This window comes from Petaurus breviceps, unplaced genomic scaffold (assembly GCF_028583685.1).
Source record: "Petaurus breviceps papuanus isolate PSGF00001 unplaced genomic scaffold, PetGlider_PUasm1.0 90681, whole genome shotgun sequence".
In the NCBI taxonomy this organism is placed as follows: Eukaryota; Metazoa; Chordata; class Mammalia; order Diprotodontia; family Petauridae; genus Petaurus; species Petaurus breviceps.
The window spans coordinates 2,204,524-2,227,014 of record NW_027187307.1 but is presented as its reverse complement, the minus strand read 5'-3'; the positions used below and the strand labels follow the sequence as shown (position 1 = coordinate 2,227,014).

General features: G+C 46.6%; 1 protein-coding gene across 1 annotated transcript in view; it reads right to left on the bottom strand.

The window, feature by feature from the left end:
* Nucleotides 1-22,491, bottom strand: part of HTR2C (5-hydroxytryptamine receptor 2C) — a 110,143-nt gene that overhangs the window by 12,673 nt on the left and 74,979 nt on the right. Inside the window, exons 4-6 of the mRNA XM_069065209.1 lie at nt 10,224-10,276; nt 1,338-1,381; nt 642-753 (exon numbers count right to left, since the gene is read on the bottom strand). Of these exons, the coding sequence (XP_068921310.1) occupies nt 642-679 (38 nt within the window). The 5' untranslated portion in view covers nt 680-753; nt 1,338-1,381; nt 10,224-10,276. The remainder of the gene's footprint in view (nt 1-641; nt 754-1,337; nt 1,382-10,223; nt 10,277-22,491) is intronic.

The following is a 22,491-nucleotide window of genomic DNA, read 5'->3' as shown; positions in this document are numbered from 1 at the left end:
GCCCTCACAGCAAACATCTTTAGGTAGTCCCACACCCTGCTTCTCCATCTGGCTCAGTGATGGGATGCCCCAGAGATGCTGGGCTGGTCCCTTCACTTTGTGCCTTGGTGCCACCGCCTGTGCAGTGTCTCTCCGGTAAGTGGTTATCCACGTGGCATCTGATTCTCGCCAGCCCCACACGGGGAGGGAACAAAGACAAGGATCATGACCACCCTTTCTGGTCCTCTTGTTCACCATGAAAGGTGAGAGAGTGCTATGCTACTACAGCATTCATTCTCTCCCCCACCTACATTTCCTCAGTAGATGGCTTGGCATGGTCAGACTGCATCCTGAAAAGACATTTAGGCTGAGACTGGACTATTTGATCTTTTCTCTTTCCTCCGCCTACAAATAGATAGCTAGCTTCCACTCCACCAGTAAAAGGAAACCTTGAACTCGCACAAAAATCTATTTCATTGTTTGCTTTTAGGATTTCAAAAATTAGGGAAAGGGTTGAGTGAGTGATGTTTCTGCAATGAGCACCATGGAATAATTCCTCTCTGGCAGAGGATGGTACTTACCTAGGAAGGTTTGGTTTGCTCTGAAGGTCTTTTCCACATTGGAAGGAAGCAAGCATGAGACTGCCTCTTTGCTGTTCTTACCTGGAGAGTGCCCTAATTCTGGGTAGTAGAGCACTCATGGTTGCACAGTGCTTCCGCTCGGGCGCCTAGGGAACATTATCAGTTGGCCGTTCAGTTGAGAGTCCTGATCTTCCTTGGAGGGAGACAAAAAACCTGACATGAGTTTAAACCCCGGTCAGATCAAATAAACCCCACGTTTGCCCAAGCCTGTTGAGGGGAACATGAAAGGGCTACTGGACACCTTCAGAAAAATAACTGAGCTCTCTCTCCCAAATCCCCTGTCAGTGATGCTGGAAAGTAACCTCATCTCTTTCATTATACCTCTCTGCCCTTTTCCCTTCTTGGCTGGGGATTTCTTTGAAAAGGGGTCAGATGCCTGAGTCATATACAGGGCTTCTCAGAAACTCTTACTTTGTCAGCACTATTTGGGGGTGCGAAGCTCAGGGGTTTCTGATCTCATGAACTATGGGCAGAAGGCCCATAGGCCTGGAAAACATCAGAAATACTCAGTGTGGAGATGGGTCTATTGAGGATGAACAGCACTCCCCGATGATCATTCCCCAGCCAATGGGCTCCTCATCTATACAGAAGACTTTTACCCATCTCTAGCTCAGTTTCTTCTCATAGGTCCTAGTAGGACCTTGATAACTCACCACTCATGGAACTGAGGAGTGCAAGCAGGGAAAAGCTGCTCCCAGGTTTGAAGAAGAAGCTTACCTCACAGGAAGCTGCATCCAAGCAAGTTCCGCCAACGTCTGAAGCTAGAAGACAAGTAGGAGATGAGTTAAGATGGGATTCTGAGCTGGTCAGCAGACCTCCAAGGAGGACTACCGATGGGCATACATGGATCCCAGGTAGCATTTGAAACACCTACGGCTGAAAGCAAACCAAAGATTAGGACCGCCGTAAATGCCTTCCACTAGGAATCACACTGAATGAGTAGACTAGATCTGTGAGTAGGCTGTGGTGGAGATCGGCCTAATGTAGGCCAGACAGATGGATATTTTAGCAAATCAACAACCTCTTCCTTTTTCTGGTCCCATAGTCTGTTCTCTAGAGAAACATCATTAGAAGGGTCAAGCGAGCTGGGAGGCATTAATCTCTGCTTGCCTGGTTCAGAATCGTCCAGTGAGTATTTGAGCTTTCCGTCATGGGTGAGCTCTGGAGAATCCCAGGGAAAGGGCTCATATTGGGTGAGGCCAAATCAGTCCTACATTTCCATGATGTTCCCCTTTCCCCTCGCAGGCGAGGACCGGACTCAGGAACCTTAGCAGGTTGCCAGGCAGGAAAAGGTGCCAGCAGTGAGCTGATGCCATGGATGTAAATTTGCCAAGAGAGTCTGGTCATGGAGAGAGCCCCCTTTTCTACCTAGAAAGACCCCTCTGCCTGAGGCACAAATAAGAGCTTCTGAATGAGAAGAGGAAATAACCCCAAGTTGTAATGACAAGGCCTCCTCCCCTCTCCTGCCTCCAGGATCCAGAACCTGGGAGCCCTCCCCACACCCATCCTTCAGAGGAGATCTGGGAATGCAAGTCCCCATACTTTAGGTCTGGAGGACGTATACTTACCTGCACTTTCTTGTGGAGAGGAAAAATTCTACTCAGGATTGGTTGTAAAGTGACAGGGACGTTGTTTTATCGTTGCTGTATCATTTAAAGAATATAGGTTTGTCATAAAAATGTGGAGCCCTCAAAGGGCCCATTAACAGAATGGAAAAGGCCAGAGAAATTACATTCATACAAGTGTAGATTTGGAATGTCCATTCACCCCCCCATAGGCAGATACATGTCTCGCAATCACATCCATGTGTGCATACAGTAAGACCACAAACTCTAGAACCCTTAGAAAATGGGTTCCATGCCTGATTGAAACCCTAGGGAACTACTCAATGAGTGCCAGTCTGGTCGTTCCTCATCCCACAGAGAAACTGAGATTAGGGGCCTTGTCCACATGGCCCCCTGGCCAGTATTCAAAATTGAATGATGAAGTTCCAATTGTCATTGGGAAATCTGATGGAACCTGCCCACCATCTGGGGTTCTTACCTCCCTTGCCCAAATCCTAATGACTCCACTAGACCAGGATCTACTGACAAAGCCCTGTGTCATTGTTCAATGACTTAGTGACCTACTGCCAGGTCCTTATACATAGCCCTTTCACCTTTGGGGGCTCTGATGCCCAGAGGTCTTGTGCCCATAGTCTGACCCACAGGCTGTTTATGGGCATGTCACTGGGCAAAGGAGGCATATTCTTGAATTAAAACAAAGCCACATTTCTCTTGGCCAGGGGACTTTCCCCCCTAACAGTATGATGACATTTCAGAGCTGCAGCTCTTGCCCAGAGAACAATGCCTTAAGACCTCACCCAGAAGAAAGTCCAAATCCTTGTGAAATCACATGTTTAGCAAAGACATTTCCAATACCCTAACTTTGGCAGTAGCACATGATAAGTCAAATAGGGTACCATACACACCAGGAACCATGCTGATTGCCAGGGAGATGCATGAAGGGAAGCCTCATCTTGGGGCTTTTTGGCAAAAAGAATTATCTGTAAAGAGCTGGGGGTGTCCTTAGGGCTGAATCTCTTGCTTCCTGGCTCTGGGTCTATCTCTTTACTGTCAGTGCAGGTACTCTAGCAGTAAAGATGTGTGTAATATCTCTGTGAGTGAGAACTGAAGGGAGGGGAGACTCTAGCAAGAGGACTTTGGCAGAAGTCAGAGGTGGCCAGTCTCAGGCTTTGAGGGGAGTCTGTTCCAGCAAGGGCTGCAAGACAGACTTCTTGCAGTACATGCTTTAATACAAATTAATGTCTTGGATTTCCTACCGGGCAGGTTTAAACAGCTGTTTGTTTTGTCTTCCATCGATCCCGTGGCTGGAGCACACTGTGTCCCAGGGTTTGTTTGCCTACTTAGTAGAACAGCAGGAGAAAAGGCAAGACAATGAAGGCAAGGCAAAGCAGAAGAAAGCCAGAAGGGACCCAGAGTGAAAGTGACAAGAAAGCAACATCGGACTAGCACAATCCACAGAAGACAGCTTAGTTTAGCAACATGGTGACTGAGAAGGAGCATTTACTTAATCAATGTGGCAACCAGTAAAGGCCATTCCATCTAATGAGTAAATTGAGGCATAGGTTGAACCCCAGCTCCTGTGCCAAAGCAAATTTGCAAAGCATAAGCGTGCTGCGGGAGGTCAAATTAGCTCTGGGGACCTGCAGGGGGGCAGCTGTGAGTAAGAAAACTAGACTGCCTCCAATGCGGGGGACCCATTCCTTTCTCTGTCTCCATGGCCTCATGGACTCTGGAGGAACCAGAGATCGCCAAACTCTGGGCACAGAGGAGGCGGTCAAGGCTGGTGAAGCTACAAAGAACCCTGGCCCCTAGCAGAGTCCAAAGGGTTAGTGCGACAGTGGCCAACTCAGTTGTACAGAGCTCCGCACCATCCCAAGGCAGACCAGGGAGGTGGCAGGCTTGGTCCTGATGAGATGGAGGGGAGAGGTCTCCAAGGGCAAGGCTGGAGGAGCAATGGCTTTCTTTGGCCTGACCTCACCTGCTTGCAGGGTTGAGGAGAGGAGTGAGAACCTTCAAAAGCCTTGTGGACCCCCAGACACCTCTCGCCCTGCATCCTGTCACTCAGCCCTCTGTACATGAAAGGCCAAGTCTTAGACAAGGTAACTTGGACCCCAAGACCTCTGGGGCAGGGTGAGTCCTCTACAGGCACACTCAGGATGGCCAAGTCCATAAGAGCCAGAGTAGCTGGGCCCAGATCAGCAGGGGCTTAAGGGTATCCAGGCTGTCCCTGAACCAGTAGGAAAAGACCATTTGCTTGGCAGTGACAGGTTTAAGACATTGCCTCAGCCACCGAAGGGTGGGCAGGGCCATGCCACGGGCACAGTTAGTGTGGCCAAGGCTACATTTGATTTCTGAGTCTCCTTTCTCCAAATCCTCAGTGGAGAGACAGAGCAGGTTTGGAATGGCAGGAAGCTCTGCTTTGTCCCTTGCTGCCTTTCAGGTCTTGGCCAAATCCCCTGTCTTTGAGCCTCTGATCATTGTGTGGGAGTGAGACAGCTGGACTTTCCAGCTCATCCACTTAGGGCCATTTTTTCCTCCGGTATTCGAACCCACCCCCACTGTGACTGACATGATACCAATCATGTTCCTAAAATAATATGCCCTCCAAATCTGTGATGGGCCATGGAGAACACGCCCAGAAATGAGCAAACACCTCTTGCTGCTTGTTAACCTTACAGAGGCCTTGGTTGGGGAATAATAGGAAAACAGCAATGGCTGCAAGTCAGTCAACTGCATTTCCATCGAAACAGAGAGGCAAGGTCAGGACTAGGCTTCACAATGGGATGTAGCCTGTCAGGGTCCACTGGTTATATTCATACTGTTTGGGCACAGGCAGGAGTGGGGGCTCCATTGTATGAGGATGTGCAGAAGGACGGCTGGAAAGGATGCCCCGTGAGCCTCTCCCCCCTCAAGGGCCCAAGACTCATGGCCACTGCCTCTGTATCCCCCAAAGCTGAGCTGATTTCCTAGGCTGCCCAGTGATTTCTGAGTCAGAATCTCTTAGGCTGTTTGATTTTGGCATTCCACTTTGTTTGAGGGATGGCCTGGGTCTACATTTAGTGCTGACTGCCTTCTCCCAGGTAGCGGCCATACAGAGCTTTTTAAAATGAAGGCAGGTATTCCATGATACTGAAGGGTTACAGGTATGGTGGGGACCCATGAAGGGAGGGCTGAGGAGCATTCCCTGGCCTTTAGTCTTAGCTTTACTAGGCTACTGTCATATGAAACACACAAAGATCACTGAAAGGGAGAGGGGAAGCCATTGACACATTTGGGTCTCAGAGAAGGGGGACTTGGGGTCTCCCTTTCCAACAAGGTCATGCCTAGGCCTGTGTATATGTTTGTGCTTTCCACCAGTCATCTTCTAAGGTGAAGCAGATACACAGAGACCAGGTTCCTTGGCAAGGGCCCCAGGGAAGATAGCATCATTTTTGTGATGAAACCTGTGGCCTCTTAGATCTACTCTTGTGCAATCCTAATCTCAGAATGAGAAGGAGCTAGAGAAGTCACAAATGTGACTTGTTTTTCAGAGGAGAGAACAGGAAATGTGACTCGCTCAAGGTCACCTGGCTAAGGAAGGGCACGGTGGGAATTAACCCAGTTTCTAACTCTAGGGACCACTGGATCATGGCTTAGAGGAATGCCAAAAGCAAAATCAGTCAGGGATCCTTGGGCTGCTCTCAGGGATGAACATCTGGTAGGAACCAATTTTCTTGTCAACTCAGAAGTTTCCTCTTAAAAAATCAGGTGACAAAGGTGAGGCCTAACAGCAAGCCCAGAGGGAAAGCCTTCTCAGGTCCTCCAGCACATCCCTACCTGCTGCAGCCCTCCCATACACCCGAGTCGATCCGAGAGACTTACTTGCAGCATGCCAGTTCAGCAAGGCGTTGGTTATTCAAAGAAAATAGCAGAAACAACCCAGAGTGAGTGAATTAGCAAAAGCATTTCATGAGCATAGGACACAAGAACAGAGGGGACCGGGTCATTCCCAGAGTGGGCACATGGCATGCAGAATGAGAGGCAGGCCCCAACTGCCCTTGCCAAGGAGAAGGCGATTGGCCACAAGACCAACTTTTTTCTTTTTTGGGGGAAATGACAGATTATGAAGGATGAAGAAAATCTCAAGCCTATTAAGGTCCTGCGTTAAAGGAGGCCAGGCTGAGATCTTGTACGCCAGGATTATGAGGTTTGGTTTCTCTTTTTGGGAGGGGTGAGGTGGGGGCCCCCACTGAGAATGATAGCCCCAGCAGCCATGTGAAATAGGATGGATTGCCTGACAATGAGGATGCACAGGAGGGAAGGGAAGCCAGCTAGTGGGGAGAAAGGCTGACACTGCGTCCCGGGTGACTCCCACTTACCCTGACATGGCATGGTGACGAAGGTGATGGCTAGCCACCTGTGCCCTCCAAAGTGACACTGCTAGTGACTAGGGAGCAGTCTCTGGATCTGGTCTTTGGGGGCCACTCAGCTTCACGTTCTGACCCCATTCCACCATCAGGGACTGGAATTCCCAAGTGACATGGGAACCGTGCTAAAAGGCTAACTTCTTGTCCTGCTCCAGGGGTACATGTCAGAGGTAGCAGGACTAAGATTAACAGTGAGTCTCAAGTGGTTTGGAAGCAACAGTAGGGAGGCCAAGGAAGTAAGAAACGTAGCCATACAGTGAGACAGTGGGAACCAAGCTCTGACCCATGGCATCCAGGGGCCACGTGTAGAGGAAATGTAACCTATTAGAAAGGGGTGGGTGGGTGTGAGAGGTAGAGGGGAGAGAGAGAATAGAGAGGGGGGAGAGAGAAGAAAGACAGCAAAGGAGAGATAGGGAGAGGAGGAGGTGAGAAGAGGGAGAGTAGAAGAAGGGAGAGGGGAAGGGAGGAGAGGAGGGGAGAGGAGAATAGTACCAGGACAGAGTTTTGGGAGAAACTTATGGTTAGTAGGTGTGAACTATGAGGGAGGGAGAGAGGGAGAAGGTGGTAAGGGTGAGGACTGTCTTTTGGCTTTTTTGGTCTTGTCTCCTCTCTGTCTTCTCTCTTAGAGGTTAGAGGATCTTCTCTCCTCTTCTCTCTCTTAGGGGCTAGAGGGTTTCCTCTCCTGTAAGAGGGATGTGAAGGAGAAGATGGGAGATGAAGCAGCCTGAGAGATTGAGCTGTGAGTCTGTTAAGGGAGTCTCTTTTCTTCTCTTTCCTAGAATGACAAAGACCTCTAATCTCTAAGAGGCCCTCTCCCTCCCTCACCACCCTCTCCCCATCCCAGAGGGTATGGAGAAAAGAGAGATAGGGGGAGAAATAGAGGGGATAGAGAGAGAGTAGAGAAAAGAAAGGGGGGAGAGAAAGACAGAGGGGAAGGATAGAAAGATGGAGAGAGACAGAGAGGAGAAAGACAAGGAGAGAGAGAAGAGAGAAATGAAAGAGGAGAGGGAGAGAAATAGGAGGAGAGAAGGAGAGAGATAGAGAGGAGAAAGAGACAAGGAGAGAAGGACGGATAGAAAGATGGAGAGAGAAATGGAGAAAAACAGAGGGGATAGAGAGAGAGACAGGGAGAAAGAGGAGATAAAAGAAAGAGGAAAGTAGAGGGAGAGAAAGAGGGGAAGAGAGATAGGGAGAGAAACAGGATAGAGAGAGGAGAGGAAAGAGGAGAAAGGGGAAAGAGACCAAAGATAGAGGGAGAGATAGAAATATGGGAGGAAGGAGAGAGAGAACAGAGAGGTAGATAATGATAGAGGAGATAGAGAGTGATAGAAAAGGGAGAGAGAGGAGACAGAGACAGGGAGAGAGAAAAGAGAAAAAGAGGAAAGGAAGAGGTAGATGGGGAGAGAAAGAGAGAGAGAGAGAGACAGAGAGAGAGAGACAGAGAGAGAGAGAGAGAGAGAGAGAGAGAGAGAGAGAGAGAGAGAGAGAGAGAGAGAGGAAGGCTAGAAAGTGGAGATAGGAGAAAGAGCCAAGGAGAGAGAGGCAGGGATAGAAAGATGGAGAGAGACAGAAAGGACAGAGGGGAGAAAGATACAAGGAGAGGGAGGGGGAGAAAAAGGGGGAAAGACAGGAGAGAAAAGAAAAGAGAGGGAGAGAGAAAAAGAGGGGAAGGAGAGAGATAGGGATGGGGGAGAAGGGGATGGAAAGACAGGGAGAAAAAGAGGGACAGAGGGGAGAAAGACAAGGAGAGGGAGGGAGGGATGGAGGCATAGAGGAGAGAGATAGAAGAGAGCGACAGAGATGGGGGAGAGAGAGAGATAGAAAGAGAGGAAAGAGAAAGAGGGGAGAGGGATGGAGGAGAGGAGAGAGCACCTTGCCCTCCAAAGTAAGACGGCTAGTGCCCAGGGAGCAGCCTCTGGATCTGATCTTTGGGGGCCACAAAGACAAATGGGAAGAGAGAAGGAGACAGAAGAGGGAGAGAGACACACACAGAAAGAGGGTAGAGAGAATGACAATGAGACTGGGAGCTCCTGAAGGCCACACCTTAACTTCCAGGGGCCCTCTGATCTACAGAGTGCCTGGGGACTTAGGACCCTTTGGTATCTCTGGGGATAACTTCTATTCTTTCTCAAGAAAGTTGTCATGAGATCCTACAGAAAGATGCTGGGACACCTTTGGATCTTTTGTCCCCCAGACCTGACTCTCTGTTTCCAACCTTCTAATCCCTTTACCAAGGGGAGCAGGGCCTGGCACACAGTAGATGCTCTGTGAGCATCTGAGGGACAGATGAAGAGAGCTTGGCCTGACCTCTTGGCTTCCTGCCAACTCGAAGAGTTGAGGACATCAGGCGCCGAGGGGCCAATCCCCCTTCAAGTGCTGATTATTTTCTGCCACCCTTGCTTCATGTTTGTGAAGATTTGGAGAAATGGCATTTAGCTGTTTGAGCCGGCTGAGGATTTACTAAGAGCTGGTGGTTTGTTTAAAGGGAGGTGAACATTGGCCTCCACGTTCACCTTGTCTCTGCACTCTGTGGGAGAGTTCTCCTGCTGCCAGCACCCAGTATGCTACAGATCTGAAATCCGATATGAATGCAGCCTAATCATGAGCCCTGGTGAAGCTCGACGCCCTGCTCTGCCATTTAATTAGAGCTTAAGATGGGCTTGAACAAAGTTTTCAGTGTTAAGTAGTGGCAGCCCTTGAGGCCCAAGAGTCAGGAAGCCTGGAGAATTCCAGGGCTGGCGCAGTCTCTGTGGGCCTTCAAAGCATGATGATGTGCTATGCTATCAGAAGGCCGCATGGACAACTGGATATCCCTCCCTAGTAATAGGGCCAACCAACTTTAAGCACTGAGGACAAAGGGGGAACTTGGGTTGGCTCACCAGTCATGTTTGGCTAGAACATCAGCCTAGTTTACCTAGAGGCCATTGACTTACAGAGAGAGGCTTTAGGCCAGTCCAGTGCACTATACTCAATTGGAGGACTGTGAAGATGAGGGTAGGAGAAGTAGAGAGGGAGACCCAAGAGCACGGGGTAGGGATCTGAAGGAACAAGAAAGAGGTGGCTGGGAGAGGAACAAGGGGCTGTAGGCGCGGGCGCATGTGTGTGTTTGCTTGTCAAGTGTTTCATACTTCCACAGACTGGTCCTTGGCCCCTTCAGAGAGCATTGCCAGCTCTGCTCCTACAACTGAAGTGAACCAAGGGAATAGGAGATCAAGTACAGAGAGACTAGACCAGGATGACATTTCTTGAAAGGAAAAGGAAAAGCACAATTGTGGGTAGGTGGGTGGGGTTGTGTTGCCAAGTTCCCACTTACTCCTGAATATTAGGCTACTTAGACAACTGTTAAGTCAGCCCTACTTCATCTGGCCTGCCCACCGGCTCATAAGAAAGCCCTTGGCTGGTGAGTGTTGACATGCCCTAACCATGATGACACTGGCCAGGAGAATCTGGAAAAAATCAATAAGATTGACTCTGAGAGGACCGTTCCCTGACCAACTAAGCATAGCGAAGGAGCCTTTGAGTCCTTTACTGCATATGTCTATCCTGGAAACTAGTCATCTTCGTGTTCCATCCACCATTGGATAGAGCGAAAGCAGAAGAGAGAATTTCCATAGAGAAAGCAAAGAACTCACCAGCAGGTGTGAAGTGGCAGGGAATTGTAGAATTTTCTTTCTCCAGAAGAGGTCTAGGGAGAAAACAAAGATACATATTTCCATATTATGTACATACATATTTATATATAAATATATATATATATTAAAATCTAAAGATACATATTTGAATTATAGTAGGGACCCAATCATTACATTAAACACAAGTACAATTTGTAGTTATATTGATCCAAATGTCTGACTCATTTCTTTTAGTACTCCATTCTACTTTTTTTTTTGGGGGGGAAGCAATTGGGGTTAAGTGACATGGCCAGGGTCACACAGCTAGTAAGTGTCTGAGGCTGGATTTGAACTTAGATCCTTCTGACTCCAGGGCTCCAGAGAGACCAAGGGTACACAGAGACTTCAGTCAATGCTTATCAGTGGATAATTTCAGCTGGTGGAGACATGGTGGCCAATGTTAAATGCTTGCTTTTGTTGGTCTGAGGAGCAAGGTAACGTGAGAGTAGCATGCTGAGCCATTCCTCAGAATAAGAAGAGGCCAGACCCAAGACTGGTGACCCTTCTTGTTCTTCATCAACACTCAGGGAAGAAGGTTTGTCTATGCTGGAACAATGGAAAGGGTGAAACGAGTTGAAGACATTGCCTGAGGGGGCTTGATGGTATCAGCTCTGGTTCAAAAACCCTATTTTTACTAAGTCCCAAGATGTAGGATGCTGCATGTTGCTATAAAATGGTCCACATTCTTATAACCAAATCCAGGAGCATTGAAATGCAACAATGGGGATAGCAAGCGTTATTTTTTCTTATTTTTTCTAATTCCCAGTTGTTAGAATTGCTAGCTCACAGGTTCCAAGTAACCTTCTGGGCCAATTAATGCGAAGCTGTCTCCACTGCCTCATTAGCAATAACATCTGAGCACCTCAGAGGCAGGCAGCTATCATGGGGCTTAGATGACAGGTTCTGTGACCTCCTGGGACCCTGCCTTGGTGGGGGGGAGAGCAGACCTGGAGAGCACTCTGTGCAACTGACCTTCACAATATCCCATACAAATAAGATGTGCAGCAACACTAGCCTCCTTGGCATAAACAGAAAGACCAGTGGGACATGTCAATCTCATGTAATTTGTACTTTCTGGATACCTTCCTCCTGAGCACTGCTGAGGACTGGAGCAAAGCACTGGCCTCAGGGGACCAAATGAGCATTAGGCCAAGCATTTAAAGATCTGATCCTAGTTCAGACGGAAACAAGTCATCTCTCCGCAAACTATGCATCCAAGAAGGTCAGTCACCAACCCCATGCAAATTCTAGTCCATTTCAAAAGCTTAAGGAAGGCAATGGAGCTCTCTACTAATTATATTCCCAGTATATATAATCAGCATGTCTTTAGGGAAGACCCACATAAAAAAGGTGAGGAAGGAAGGAAAAAAAGCAACCTCAGGTTAGTATGGGGGCCAGCTGTCCTGGGAAGAGCATCGCCCCATGGATGTGCTGGCCAGGGGGTTTGCTATCAGGAGCCCAGCTCAACCAGATTTTCACCATTTGAGACGGGCATCTGGAGGATGGTGTTCAAGTGTGTTAAGAGGGGAGAGCCTCAGGAAACCCCTAGAGCCATTCAATTTAAGAATCCGATCTAGTTCTAATATAAGACCATCATACTGTTGGTCTCTTCTTAGGCTTTCAGGAATTGAAGGAGTTCCTCTATCAAACAACCTCGACTGCTGCCTTCAAGGCATTGCCTTCCCACTAACGGTAGATGTGGGGGCACAGGGTGAAATCATCAATAAGTAACTATATACTCTTAAGAGCCATTGCCTGTAGTCTTCTTGCTCTCTTTCTACAATGTCAATAAACTAAACAAAGTTAACAACTTTAAGGTATAGGCTGTTTCATAGCAAGGTGCAGCTAGGTGGCCCTGCAGGGACTTGGATCAAGAAAACTCATCTTCTCAAGTTCAAATCCGGCCTCGGATGCTTCCTAGATCTGTGACCTTGGTCAAATCACTTCACTCTGTTTGCCACAGTTTCCTCATCTTTAAAATGATCTGGAGGAGGAAATGGCAAACCAGTCCAGTATCTCCGCCAAGAAAACCCTGAATGGGGTCGTGGAGAGTCACAACTAAACTACAATTTCACAGTAAGGACCAATAGCCACTTAGAGTCCTGGGTCTGTCTGGGGGCTGAGCAGTGCAGAGGGTTTTTCAAACCCCAAACAGACAAGGTTGTGACATCTCTAGAAAGGTTTCTTTTTCAAATAAACATGGGAGGGCTATCTCTTGGTACCACTGGGGAGGAAAAAGAAAGGTTGAGTATTTTTGTATTTGCCTAGCAGCAATGGCTTATGCTTTCCCCATATTCCAAGATAACGATGCTTCTCCCCAATCCCCAGATTACATTTTCTGTCATGCTTTACATGCTCCTGGCTGAGAATGCCATGGAAGGAAGGGCAGGTAGACTGTGGAGGAACTCATCTAAGGGCTGCCCCTGGGGGTAGGAAGCAGGCCACCGTAGAACTTCCGATTTTAAGTAATTCTTGCTGCTTAGGGGGTAAGCTAACTTTCTCTATATGCTGATAGCACCCTCAAATTTTCACTGCCTTGAGAAAAAGCCCTAGATGGCTTACCTCTCTGCACATGAGTCAGACATTGCCACTCTCCACAACCAGAGTCTTAATTAATTTGTGGTCATCAGCTGCATGAAGCAGGTACAGAACCTTCTGCCTCCCCCCTCCAATCCAATGTCACATTGTAAATTCAATTTAATGTCAGTATAACTGCAAAGCACCCTCCCCCCATCAAAGGCAGATGGCAAAACTTCAGCCTAGTTGACTTCTTTAGATTGATTTCCACTAATGTAAATCTAGGGCCATGCAGAGCAATTTGGGAACCCAGGGCAATCTGGCAATGAATAATAAGTATGGTCCAATTAATATGGTAAGCATTCATGAAATCTGATGTTTCCAGGGAGGGCCTCATCTGAATTCTAACAGGATAATTTAGCTCGAGAGAACATATGAGACAGGGTCCTTCCAACCTGACTCATGACGAGGCCTTGGAAAATATTTGGAGCCTGACTCTAAACTCTGGCCCGGCCTTCGCTGGAAAGTTCTTGCCTGGCATCTGGGAGGTGGAGGCGATTTTATAACTTTTGAGGGGTGACTCTTCTGGCTCCTGGCAGGACAAGCCCCACTATTTCACTTGGACTGTTTCAAGATCTGAACTCGAATTCTAAGCGTCTTCAGAGTTCCCAGATGGGAAATGTCCATATGACCCTCAGTCCAATTGCAATGCCAAAACCAGAAATTCTCAATGGATATTTACTGAGGGTTTGCCTTTTTGCTTAGAAAAGCCAGGAAGCAATGGGATTTTGATTGGGCCTCAGAAGCTGTCAGGAAACACATTATTACAGGATGAGGTAGCTCCATTTCCTACTGTTCTGGCTCATTAAGTAATGCTGGTTATCTTCCCCACCTGATGCTCTGAGGAGAAAAGGTTCCCTCTGGTTCTATTGTTCTCCTGAGATCCTGAACCCAAATGACCTGTTGGAAATGCTTGTGATTCATGATGCCACAGAATTTTAAAAATGGTTTCATTTCATTCCTCTGCTTTCATCTTGCAGTGATAAGCTGAAGTCCCTGACCTTGAGTGAAAACTCAGTGGGATACAACTCAATAGATTCTATACAGATGTGAGGAAATTTTGATCTTTAAATTGGGCAATCTGTCTAGAACTCCATGATGTGAGAATTCATCAACTCAAATAAAAGGAGGGGAGCACAATTCAAAATAATAAACTCTTGGGAGGCAAGTGTTTTGCCATGCAATAGACCATTTAGAGGAAGTGGAGGGCAGGATCACTTTGTGACATGGTGATATTATAAAACTAGCCCCTCACCATGCACCAAGCACACATGGGCACTGAGAAGAAACTGGCGGCATCTGTGTGGCCTTCTACTATCTTGCCTCAGTTCTGTAAACTCTCATTGATTGATCAGCAGGAAGCAAGGCTATGTCCATCCAAACAACTCCTGGGCCTTGGACTGCAGCCACCCTGTGCCTTCATTTACTGTGGCCCGCGGGGGAAGTATCAAGAACCTATTGTCACTTCTTTGTGTGTGAGACCAAAGCTTAGCTTGCACACTTCTTAAGAGGGCAAGCTTTCTAGGGGCCAGATTTTTGCCCTCTGTTCTGTCGATCAAGTGAGACGATATTTGTAAATCATTTAGAATTGTCTGGCCCAACAGAAGTGCTTATTCCCTTCCTGCCCCCATCCCCAATCTGGCAGTATGCCAGTATGGCAAAAGATGGACCAGATGACAAAAAGACTTGTTGAGTGAGCCTGTTGCCTTTCTAGGTGCTCCTGGGATGCCAATGGGAACCCAAAGGGAACAAGACTCAAGGACCCCTTCCTCTTTAGCCAAACTGTGCTTGGATTCTGCCTTTACTCCCCTTCACCCAGAGAGTTCACTCCTCAGAGTTCCTTCTCAGACCCCTGAGTTAAAAGCCTAAAGGGCAAATAGGGAGAATGGCCAGTCCAGAGTGGAGAGCAGGGGTTCCCATGTGCTGTGATAGCAGCAACTTGGGCAGGGCAGCTAAAAGAGGCAGATGCTGGGTAAGGGGAAGACATCCTGCTATGGATAAGGCACTGTGCTGTGATCAAAAGCCAGACACCAGCCATTATCTTGTATTCTGCTACCCCCTTGCCTCTGTGTAGCTAAGCAGGTCCATCCTCACCACTTCTCCTCTCCCCCCCCCAGGGGAATGGTACCTTTCTGTTAAAATGAAGAGATCCTTTCCCTCTCTCCCTCCCCCGACCTGTACCTGCCCCCTGTCTGGCATCGGGTCTCTTTGGAGTGGGCAGGATTAAGTGACTTTCTGTAAATCTCCAGCTTAGCTCCAAAATACTGCCCTGGGACAGTGAAGGTTGCTAGCCCAGAAGTGCTGGAATGTAGAGGAGACTTGAATGCTCTTCCCCCCTTTAGTCTAAGAAGGCCATCATTACAAACCCAGCCCATCATAACACTGAATGCCTCGAAGCAAATGGGCAACTCCGGGGTCAGAAGGGAAAGCTTCGGGCCAACAACTAACTCTGCTGTTAGTCCGGGACACTGACTAGGCTTTCTCAGCAGCGGCTCAGCTCCACGTCAGGTGACTCGTTCCAGGTGACTCGTTCATGGGATTTCTATCTGTCCCCAACACAGCACTCAGGGGAGACGTCTCGCTCCATTGCCCAAACAGTTTTCTGTGTAATTAGCATTAGTAGTCTGAATTCTCACTGTGATTTCATTGTCCTCATTGGCCTGTCCTTAAATGAAGAAAGGTTAATAATGGGCTTTTAAATTGGTCTTGCACGAAAAAGGGAATTCATTTCTGCTTCCTGGACCTGGCTAATGGTTTCCAAATCCAGTTTATAATAGCTGCACTCTCCCCCACTCTGCCCTGGCCCTCCATAAGAGGAGAGCCCCCATTCCCACCCAGGAACATATTGACATGTTGGTCAATTACTATAATTTCACCTCTGATCTTGGAATTTCAGAGGTGGAGAAATTTAATTTAGAGCACTTTGAGATGAAATGAGAAGTGGTTTAAAGGCTGAGTTATACCTCAGACTTGAGTTTCCAGACACCAAGCCCTGTGCCCCTTCCCCTGTGTCATTAGCCTCACTTGATCACTGTTTCCTTCTTGTAAGAAAACAGAAGTGCCCACAGAATAGGAAAATGCTGAGGTCTAACTGTAAAGCTGCCACTTTGGAGACCCTTGTCTGTACTTGCACAGAAAACTGCCTGGCTGATGCCTTTTGGGGATGGGATGACCAAAAGAACTATTCACCCAGCCAACAGACTCTTCCCAAATAGCAACAGACACAACAGACGCATCAATAGAGCATGAGAAGGGAAAATGACAGAGTCATTCTACCTCTCATTTGAATAAAAAGCTCCAGTGAGTCTCCAGAGCTGTCAAACAGAGCCTTTTAGAAGTACTGGCTTCATTTGCTTTTCACTTTTCAAGGGAGAAACGAATTGCCCACAAGTGACAGGCACAGCTTTCAGCTATAGCTGTTGCTGATTGCCATTTAAAAAAGACAAGTGACATTCTTCGCCGTCTTCTCTGCACCATTTGACACTGTTGATCCCTCTCTCTTCTTGCATTTCCCTTCATCTCTTCTCTCCCGATTCTCTTCTCAAATATCTGATCGCTCCTTTTCGGTGTCCCTACCTCCCCCGCTATCCAGGTCCCACAGGCCTCTGTCCTGCACCTGGATTGTCCCTCTATTCTATCACCTGGTGATCTCATGAGTTCTCAGTAGTTAAATTCAGATCTCTAGGCAGATCATTTCCAGATCTATATATCTGGCCCTGGCCTTTCTCCTTAGCTTTAGTCCTGAAGCACCAGATGCCTATTGGACATCTCAACATGTTCAAAAAAACCTCAGTATTTTCCCCACCACACTCCCCCTGAATTTCTCTATTCCTGTCAAAGGCAGCACCAGCCGCCCAGCCTCCCAGGTTTGCAATCTGTGCCATCCTCATCCCTTTCTCTCACTCCATATATCCAATCTGCTGCCCAATCTTGTTATTTCTATCTTCAGTAACACATCCCCTTCTCTCCACTCACACAGCCACAGATCAGTCCCTCATCATTTCTCTTCTGGCCTCTCACAGTGGCCTCCTAGTTGGTCTCCCTGCCTCCAGTATCTTCCCTCACCAGTATATCCTCCACTCAACTGCTAAAGCATAGGTCTGCTCAAGAATGCTTGTACCTTCTGATTGCCTTGGGATAAATCTCAGATCCTCAGGGTGGTATTTAAACAAACACCATCACCATCTGGGACTAGTCGGCCTTTCCAAGTTTGTTCACTTCCTCTGGAGATTCCTATCTTTTAACTGCTGCTGGTATAGAATCACACCCCAGAAGGAATTCCCAAGGCCTATTGCTTCAGTCTCATCTTAAGCACCTAATAGGGAGCTACTTTTAAAATGCACACACTGGGGAGCCTGACTTCCATTTTTTCCCAGTCTTCTCCCTGGATAGTTTGTGGGTCTGCACAGAAACAATTTCCCCTAGTTTTTGGATTCAGTGTCTACTTTCTGAAAAATGATGGGACCGAGAGATGGCATTCCTCACTTTCTGCTGCTGAAGCCTATGAGCATCTTTCACTGCAGAAAGTTGAAGTTCCTTATAGGGACCACTAAGCCTATTCTGGCGACAAGGGATTCATAACTGACCTGTTCCTAAGAGTCTTCCCATTTGTATCCCACAGTATTAGTTATTTCCTCTTTGCTCAGTGTGGTGAAACCTTTAGCATCAAAAATGTAATGAAGGAGAAAGCTTTGCTAAGCCCAGAAGCAATGCCACTCACTATGCATATGAGCACTCTCGCTGCTCCCTTTGTTTACATGACCCTTGCCAGTGATGAAGATGGCTGCTCTCTTACACCACAGAGATTTGTTTACACGGCCGCATTTAATGAGGTAGTTTTTCTAGCCAGCTAGGTATGACCTGCAGGCCTATTACTGCTTCATGGAAATGATGCTTTTCTCAGCTGTTATATATGTACTGCATTTCCAGGTAGAGATAGCAGCTGGAACTGTGTGATCTTTAGAAAGCCAAGTGGGACTTAGTTGAATATTTGAGACTTGCTTAACACATGTAGCTATCCCCAGAGAGGCCTGTGCTAATGAAATCAGGACCCTATTACAGAAAGAGGAGCTAGGGACTGGAAAAGCTGCTTAAGAAAAGAGTTGCTCTCTTTAATTAAATAAATGAGAAGGTCAAGGCAATAAGTGCCCTGTCTTCATGAATGTTTTAATTAAGAGGCCCTCTAAGGCAGCAACGCTCTAATACTGGTGATTCAGCAATTCCCATGTGTCCAGTTATTTGGTGACCAAAACCCCACTATCCTTTCACTACAGCCTTTAATGCCCTGAGCACCAGAGAGACACATGGAGCTCTCACTGATCAGCGGAGGACCACAGCAGGGAGCCGATATAGTGGTTTAGGTCCATGTCTTTTCTGTAGCAGAGGACATAACTTTAATTGAATCATAGAAAACCATCCTCGGGCAAGAAAAAGAAAAGTTCAGTCGGAGCAACTGGAGAATCAACAAGGAGAAATCAGGAGATTTCCTCAGTTAAGTCTGCAATGTGGTTTTCAATGAGCTGGGAAAGGAAGAAGTGAAACACAACAAAAAATAGCCAAAACCAAAACAATGAAGGTAAAAAAAAAATCCAAGCAGTCCAGCCTATTAGGGCACACATCCCTTGTCAAAGGAAGGAATGACTCTCTAATCTATGTGAGAACACTGGCACCACCCCTTCCCCAGGGACTGGTGGGAGAACCCAGCTAGTCCAGAGCTGCCTCTGACCAAGGTCCTGAAAGAGTACTGTTCTGCAGACTGGCAGACCATGCTGCCATTGGAAGAGAGTGACTCTCCTAAGTGTTCCTAGGCTCTGCAGGGAAAGTGCCCAGGCTCCTCCATTTTCCCCTCCAGGGCCATCCTCAGTGACTGGGGCTGGTACATTCTTGAGGGGAGGCATATCTTCCCTCTCCCCTGAAATGTCACTTGAGGGTGTAGTTGAGAAGCCTCCATGGAGCTTTGGCAGACTTAAGACTCCCTCCTTCCTTCAGCCTGTAAAGGATAGAAGCCAGTGGACTTGGACCTAGGAAGTCCTGAGATGGGCAGTGTGACCTTGGTCACATCATGTTACTTTTCTAAGCCTCAGTCCCCTCCTATGGAAAATGGGGATGATAATGACACCTGCCATACAAGGCTGTGGGAGGGACCCAGTAAGATCAAATGTGATTTTAAAGCATAACAGAAAATTTAGGAGTTATTATTATTGGCAGAGAGATGGCAAGCAGTCTCATTATTTTGCAAAACCAGTTATTTCCAGTTCAATATAATTTCCCCCAAAACATTTCTTTCTTAGATTACAATCCTCTCTGATCTTGCAATTCTGTATCATATGTAGCAGTTCCTCAAAGTTTTCGGAATCATGTTTCTTTCCCAGTATGATTTAGATTTAATCTTCATTTTTATCTTCCCTAACACATGCTGAGTTAGTTGAACACATACCAATTATGCAAAGAAAGTTTGAAATCCCCAGTGGGAAGGGTTCGAGATGCTGTCAACTGTGGCTTAATCCTCTGAATTCACAAAAATCTCGTTGCATGAAATCTTGAGATATGAGTTCCCCCAAGGCCATGATTTACAAATGTCTTGCTCTGACACAAGCATCAAGGTGCTTTAGGCACTAATTTTCTTAAGGGAAGATTTTTTTCAAAAGGTAAAAGTCTCTCACGCACAAAACAAAGCCAGGACTGGCAAGATGATGCTCATCTCAAGATAGATAGATGGACTTTTGGAGTCACCTTCCAAGAACCTTGGCCCCTACTCCAAAGAACTGAGTTTGGGATTCAGATATGTTGCCTCATAAGTGTATGGGTTGGCTAGTACAAACTAGGAGATTAAGCCATAGGCAACCATTAATTTTCTAACCCGTTGTCTCTTTTAATATCCAGTTCTTTACTTGGGAAAAGCAGCTGCCGTGATGAGGCATAGAGAGCTTAATGGCACAGGACCAATGAAGTATTCTGAATATGCAAGGCAATTCTGGTGGTAGTTTCCTTAGGTAATCCAGTTTAGAAGATTTCACTTAGACTGTACTTGATTCAACATCGTCAGACCTGAACCAAGGATTTTATCGTCACTTACCACCCAGGCATCCTCTGGCTTCCCTAACGTAGCAAACGTAAGCATTGTTTGCCACTTGGAAATGATTGGATGTCTAAGAATCTGTAGAGTAGTAAGTCATCGACATATTGCTTAGGAGACATCTAATAATGATAATGATATAACATTTTCTCAGGAAATAGCATTACAAAACAACTTTTGCCCATAAATGATTAATCAGATGAGAAATTTAGAAAACGTTAATAAAGGGCTAAATACCCTGTCTCAAGCTAAGCAACCTTATTGCAGTTGTTTTTTTTTAAAGTAGTCCACTAATCCATGCTTAATTAATAAAATCTTAATGCATGTCAAAAGACCACATTATTTAATCTTTAAAATGAAATACCCCTCACCCAGGTCCAAGGCCACCTAATTGGAATGTCTGCATCTTATGCAGTCAACCATTCCACAAAAATGTTTTAAAGCACTATTAAGAACTATGGAATGACCTTTGTGCAAAACATTGGGCTTGCTAAAAGTTATGGCATGAGGAACGGTGTGGTGGATTTTTCCCCATTCACAGAAGGGGATTTTAGATACAGATCTGGAAGGGAACTCAGAAATCCAAGCTCCTTATTTTTCAGAGAAGGAAACTGAGGCCTAGAGAGTAGAAGTGGCTTTAGAAAGGTCACCCAGCCAGGTAGAAGATCATGGAGGCCAAATCCATGTCCTTTGGTCAAACTTAGTGTTGAATTTTTAGGCTCTGTGTTCTAGGCTGACACATAGAACTTTTTTGGACATTAAACGAGGCAATCCGGTCACTTCACTGATGTTTGACAAATTGTGTTATTTTGAACTCAATTTTAAAATAGCTAATTCATTTTTATAAGGGTTATTTTTATAAAGGTAGCTGGCTTTGGTCCCTTTGTGGTACAAAGTCACATATTAAAAGTACCACAGTGAAGACAAATACAATCCTCCCACCTCTGTTCCCATTTTTGTAAGTTTGGTATTTTTACAAAAATGCTGTAATACTTTATATGCCAAAAAACATTCACACTTATTCTTGGGGTGTTTTTAAATAGTCTGATGAAAGTAGAAATTATCTATCTGTTTTCTTTTTAGAGGAGAAAAAATCTCCCCCTTCCAAGAAATAACTGGTCCAAGAGAAAAAGGAAATACTGCTAAGCAGAATAATGGTTTTCAACTTTTTCTGAGGCATACAAGTGAGAAGTCCCCTGCTAGTACACACCTGGCTTCTATTCTAAAACATAGCTTTCCTCTAGAAAGGACAATTTCATTTCAGGAGCCAAAGTGGCACTTTGGTGAGAAGGATCATCTCAGCTCTCCATCTGCCCCATGTCTGACTCCTGGTTCTTAAAGAAATGCCTTGTGTTTAAGATCTGCAAATAACATCTGCCTTCTGCAATTGTTTGGTTTGTCTGAGGTGCTCCTTCTATCAAGTAGGAGAAGGCTGACACTGCAGTTCTGAGACAAGAGAGCTGTAGGCTTTGACAACAGATGGAGGCAGAAGTGGGCTGCACAGAACACTCAGAGGAAATGGCAAAGGAAGCCATTTGGTTGGTTTGGGGCAGCCTATGTGCTGAAGCATGCTGTGCTAGACACTGGACTTGGAGTCAGGGATCCAGGGTCAAATGGCATGTCTATCTGTTCCCTGTGTATGAATTTAGTTGTCACTTTCCTCCTCTGGGCTCAGTTTTCTGTTCTATAAAATGCAGGGCTGGCATTAGATAGTTTCCCTGTGTCTTCCATCTCTCAAGCTTCCATCTGATCATCCTAATATTAATAATGCCCAAGAGCCACTGCCATCAATGCTAAGGAACGAGCTTGTCAGAACCCTGAGTGGGTGGCTAGGCCTGGTGCCTGGGAGTGACTGAGCCTGCTGAGGCGGCCTCTGACCCTATTCGGGCTACTCAGTTCACTTGTTTTTCAGTACTGTCTGACTCTTCATGACCCAATATGGGGTTTTCTTGGCAAAGATACTGGAGTGGTCTGTCATTTCCTTCTCTAGTTCATTTTACTGATGAGGAAACTGAGGCAAACAGGGTTAAATGACTTGCCCAGGGTCATGCAGCTAGTAAATGTCTGAGACCAGATTTGAGCTCACAAAGGTGAGTCTTCCTGACTCCAGGTCCAATGCTCTATCCACTGTGCAACCTGGCTGCCCCATGTATAGGCAATATACAACTAAAATCCACCTGGAGGGTCTCAATCTACTTTTAGACATACAAAAGGTTCTTTTCTTAATAAGTAGGAAGATCACTAAGACAAGACCAGCATGGTTGTAGCAAAGACAATTCTGTCTACTTGTAAGATTACCAAATTTCCTAAAGGTTTGGGGTAGGTGGGATGGTTCATTCACTCATCCCTTCCTTCCTCCCTCCCTCCCTTCCTTCTTCCCTTTCTTCCTCCCTCCCTTCCTTCATTCCTTCCCCTTCTTCCTGCCTCCCTCCCTCCCTTTCTTCCCCCTTCTTCCTTTCTCCCTTCCTCCCTCCCTCCCTTCCTTCCTCCATTTCTTCTTTCCTTCCCTCCCTCCCTCCTCCTTCCCTCTCTTCCTTCCTTCCTTCCTTCCTTCCTTCCTTCCTTCCTTCCTTCCTT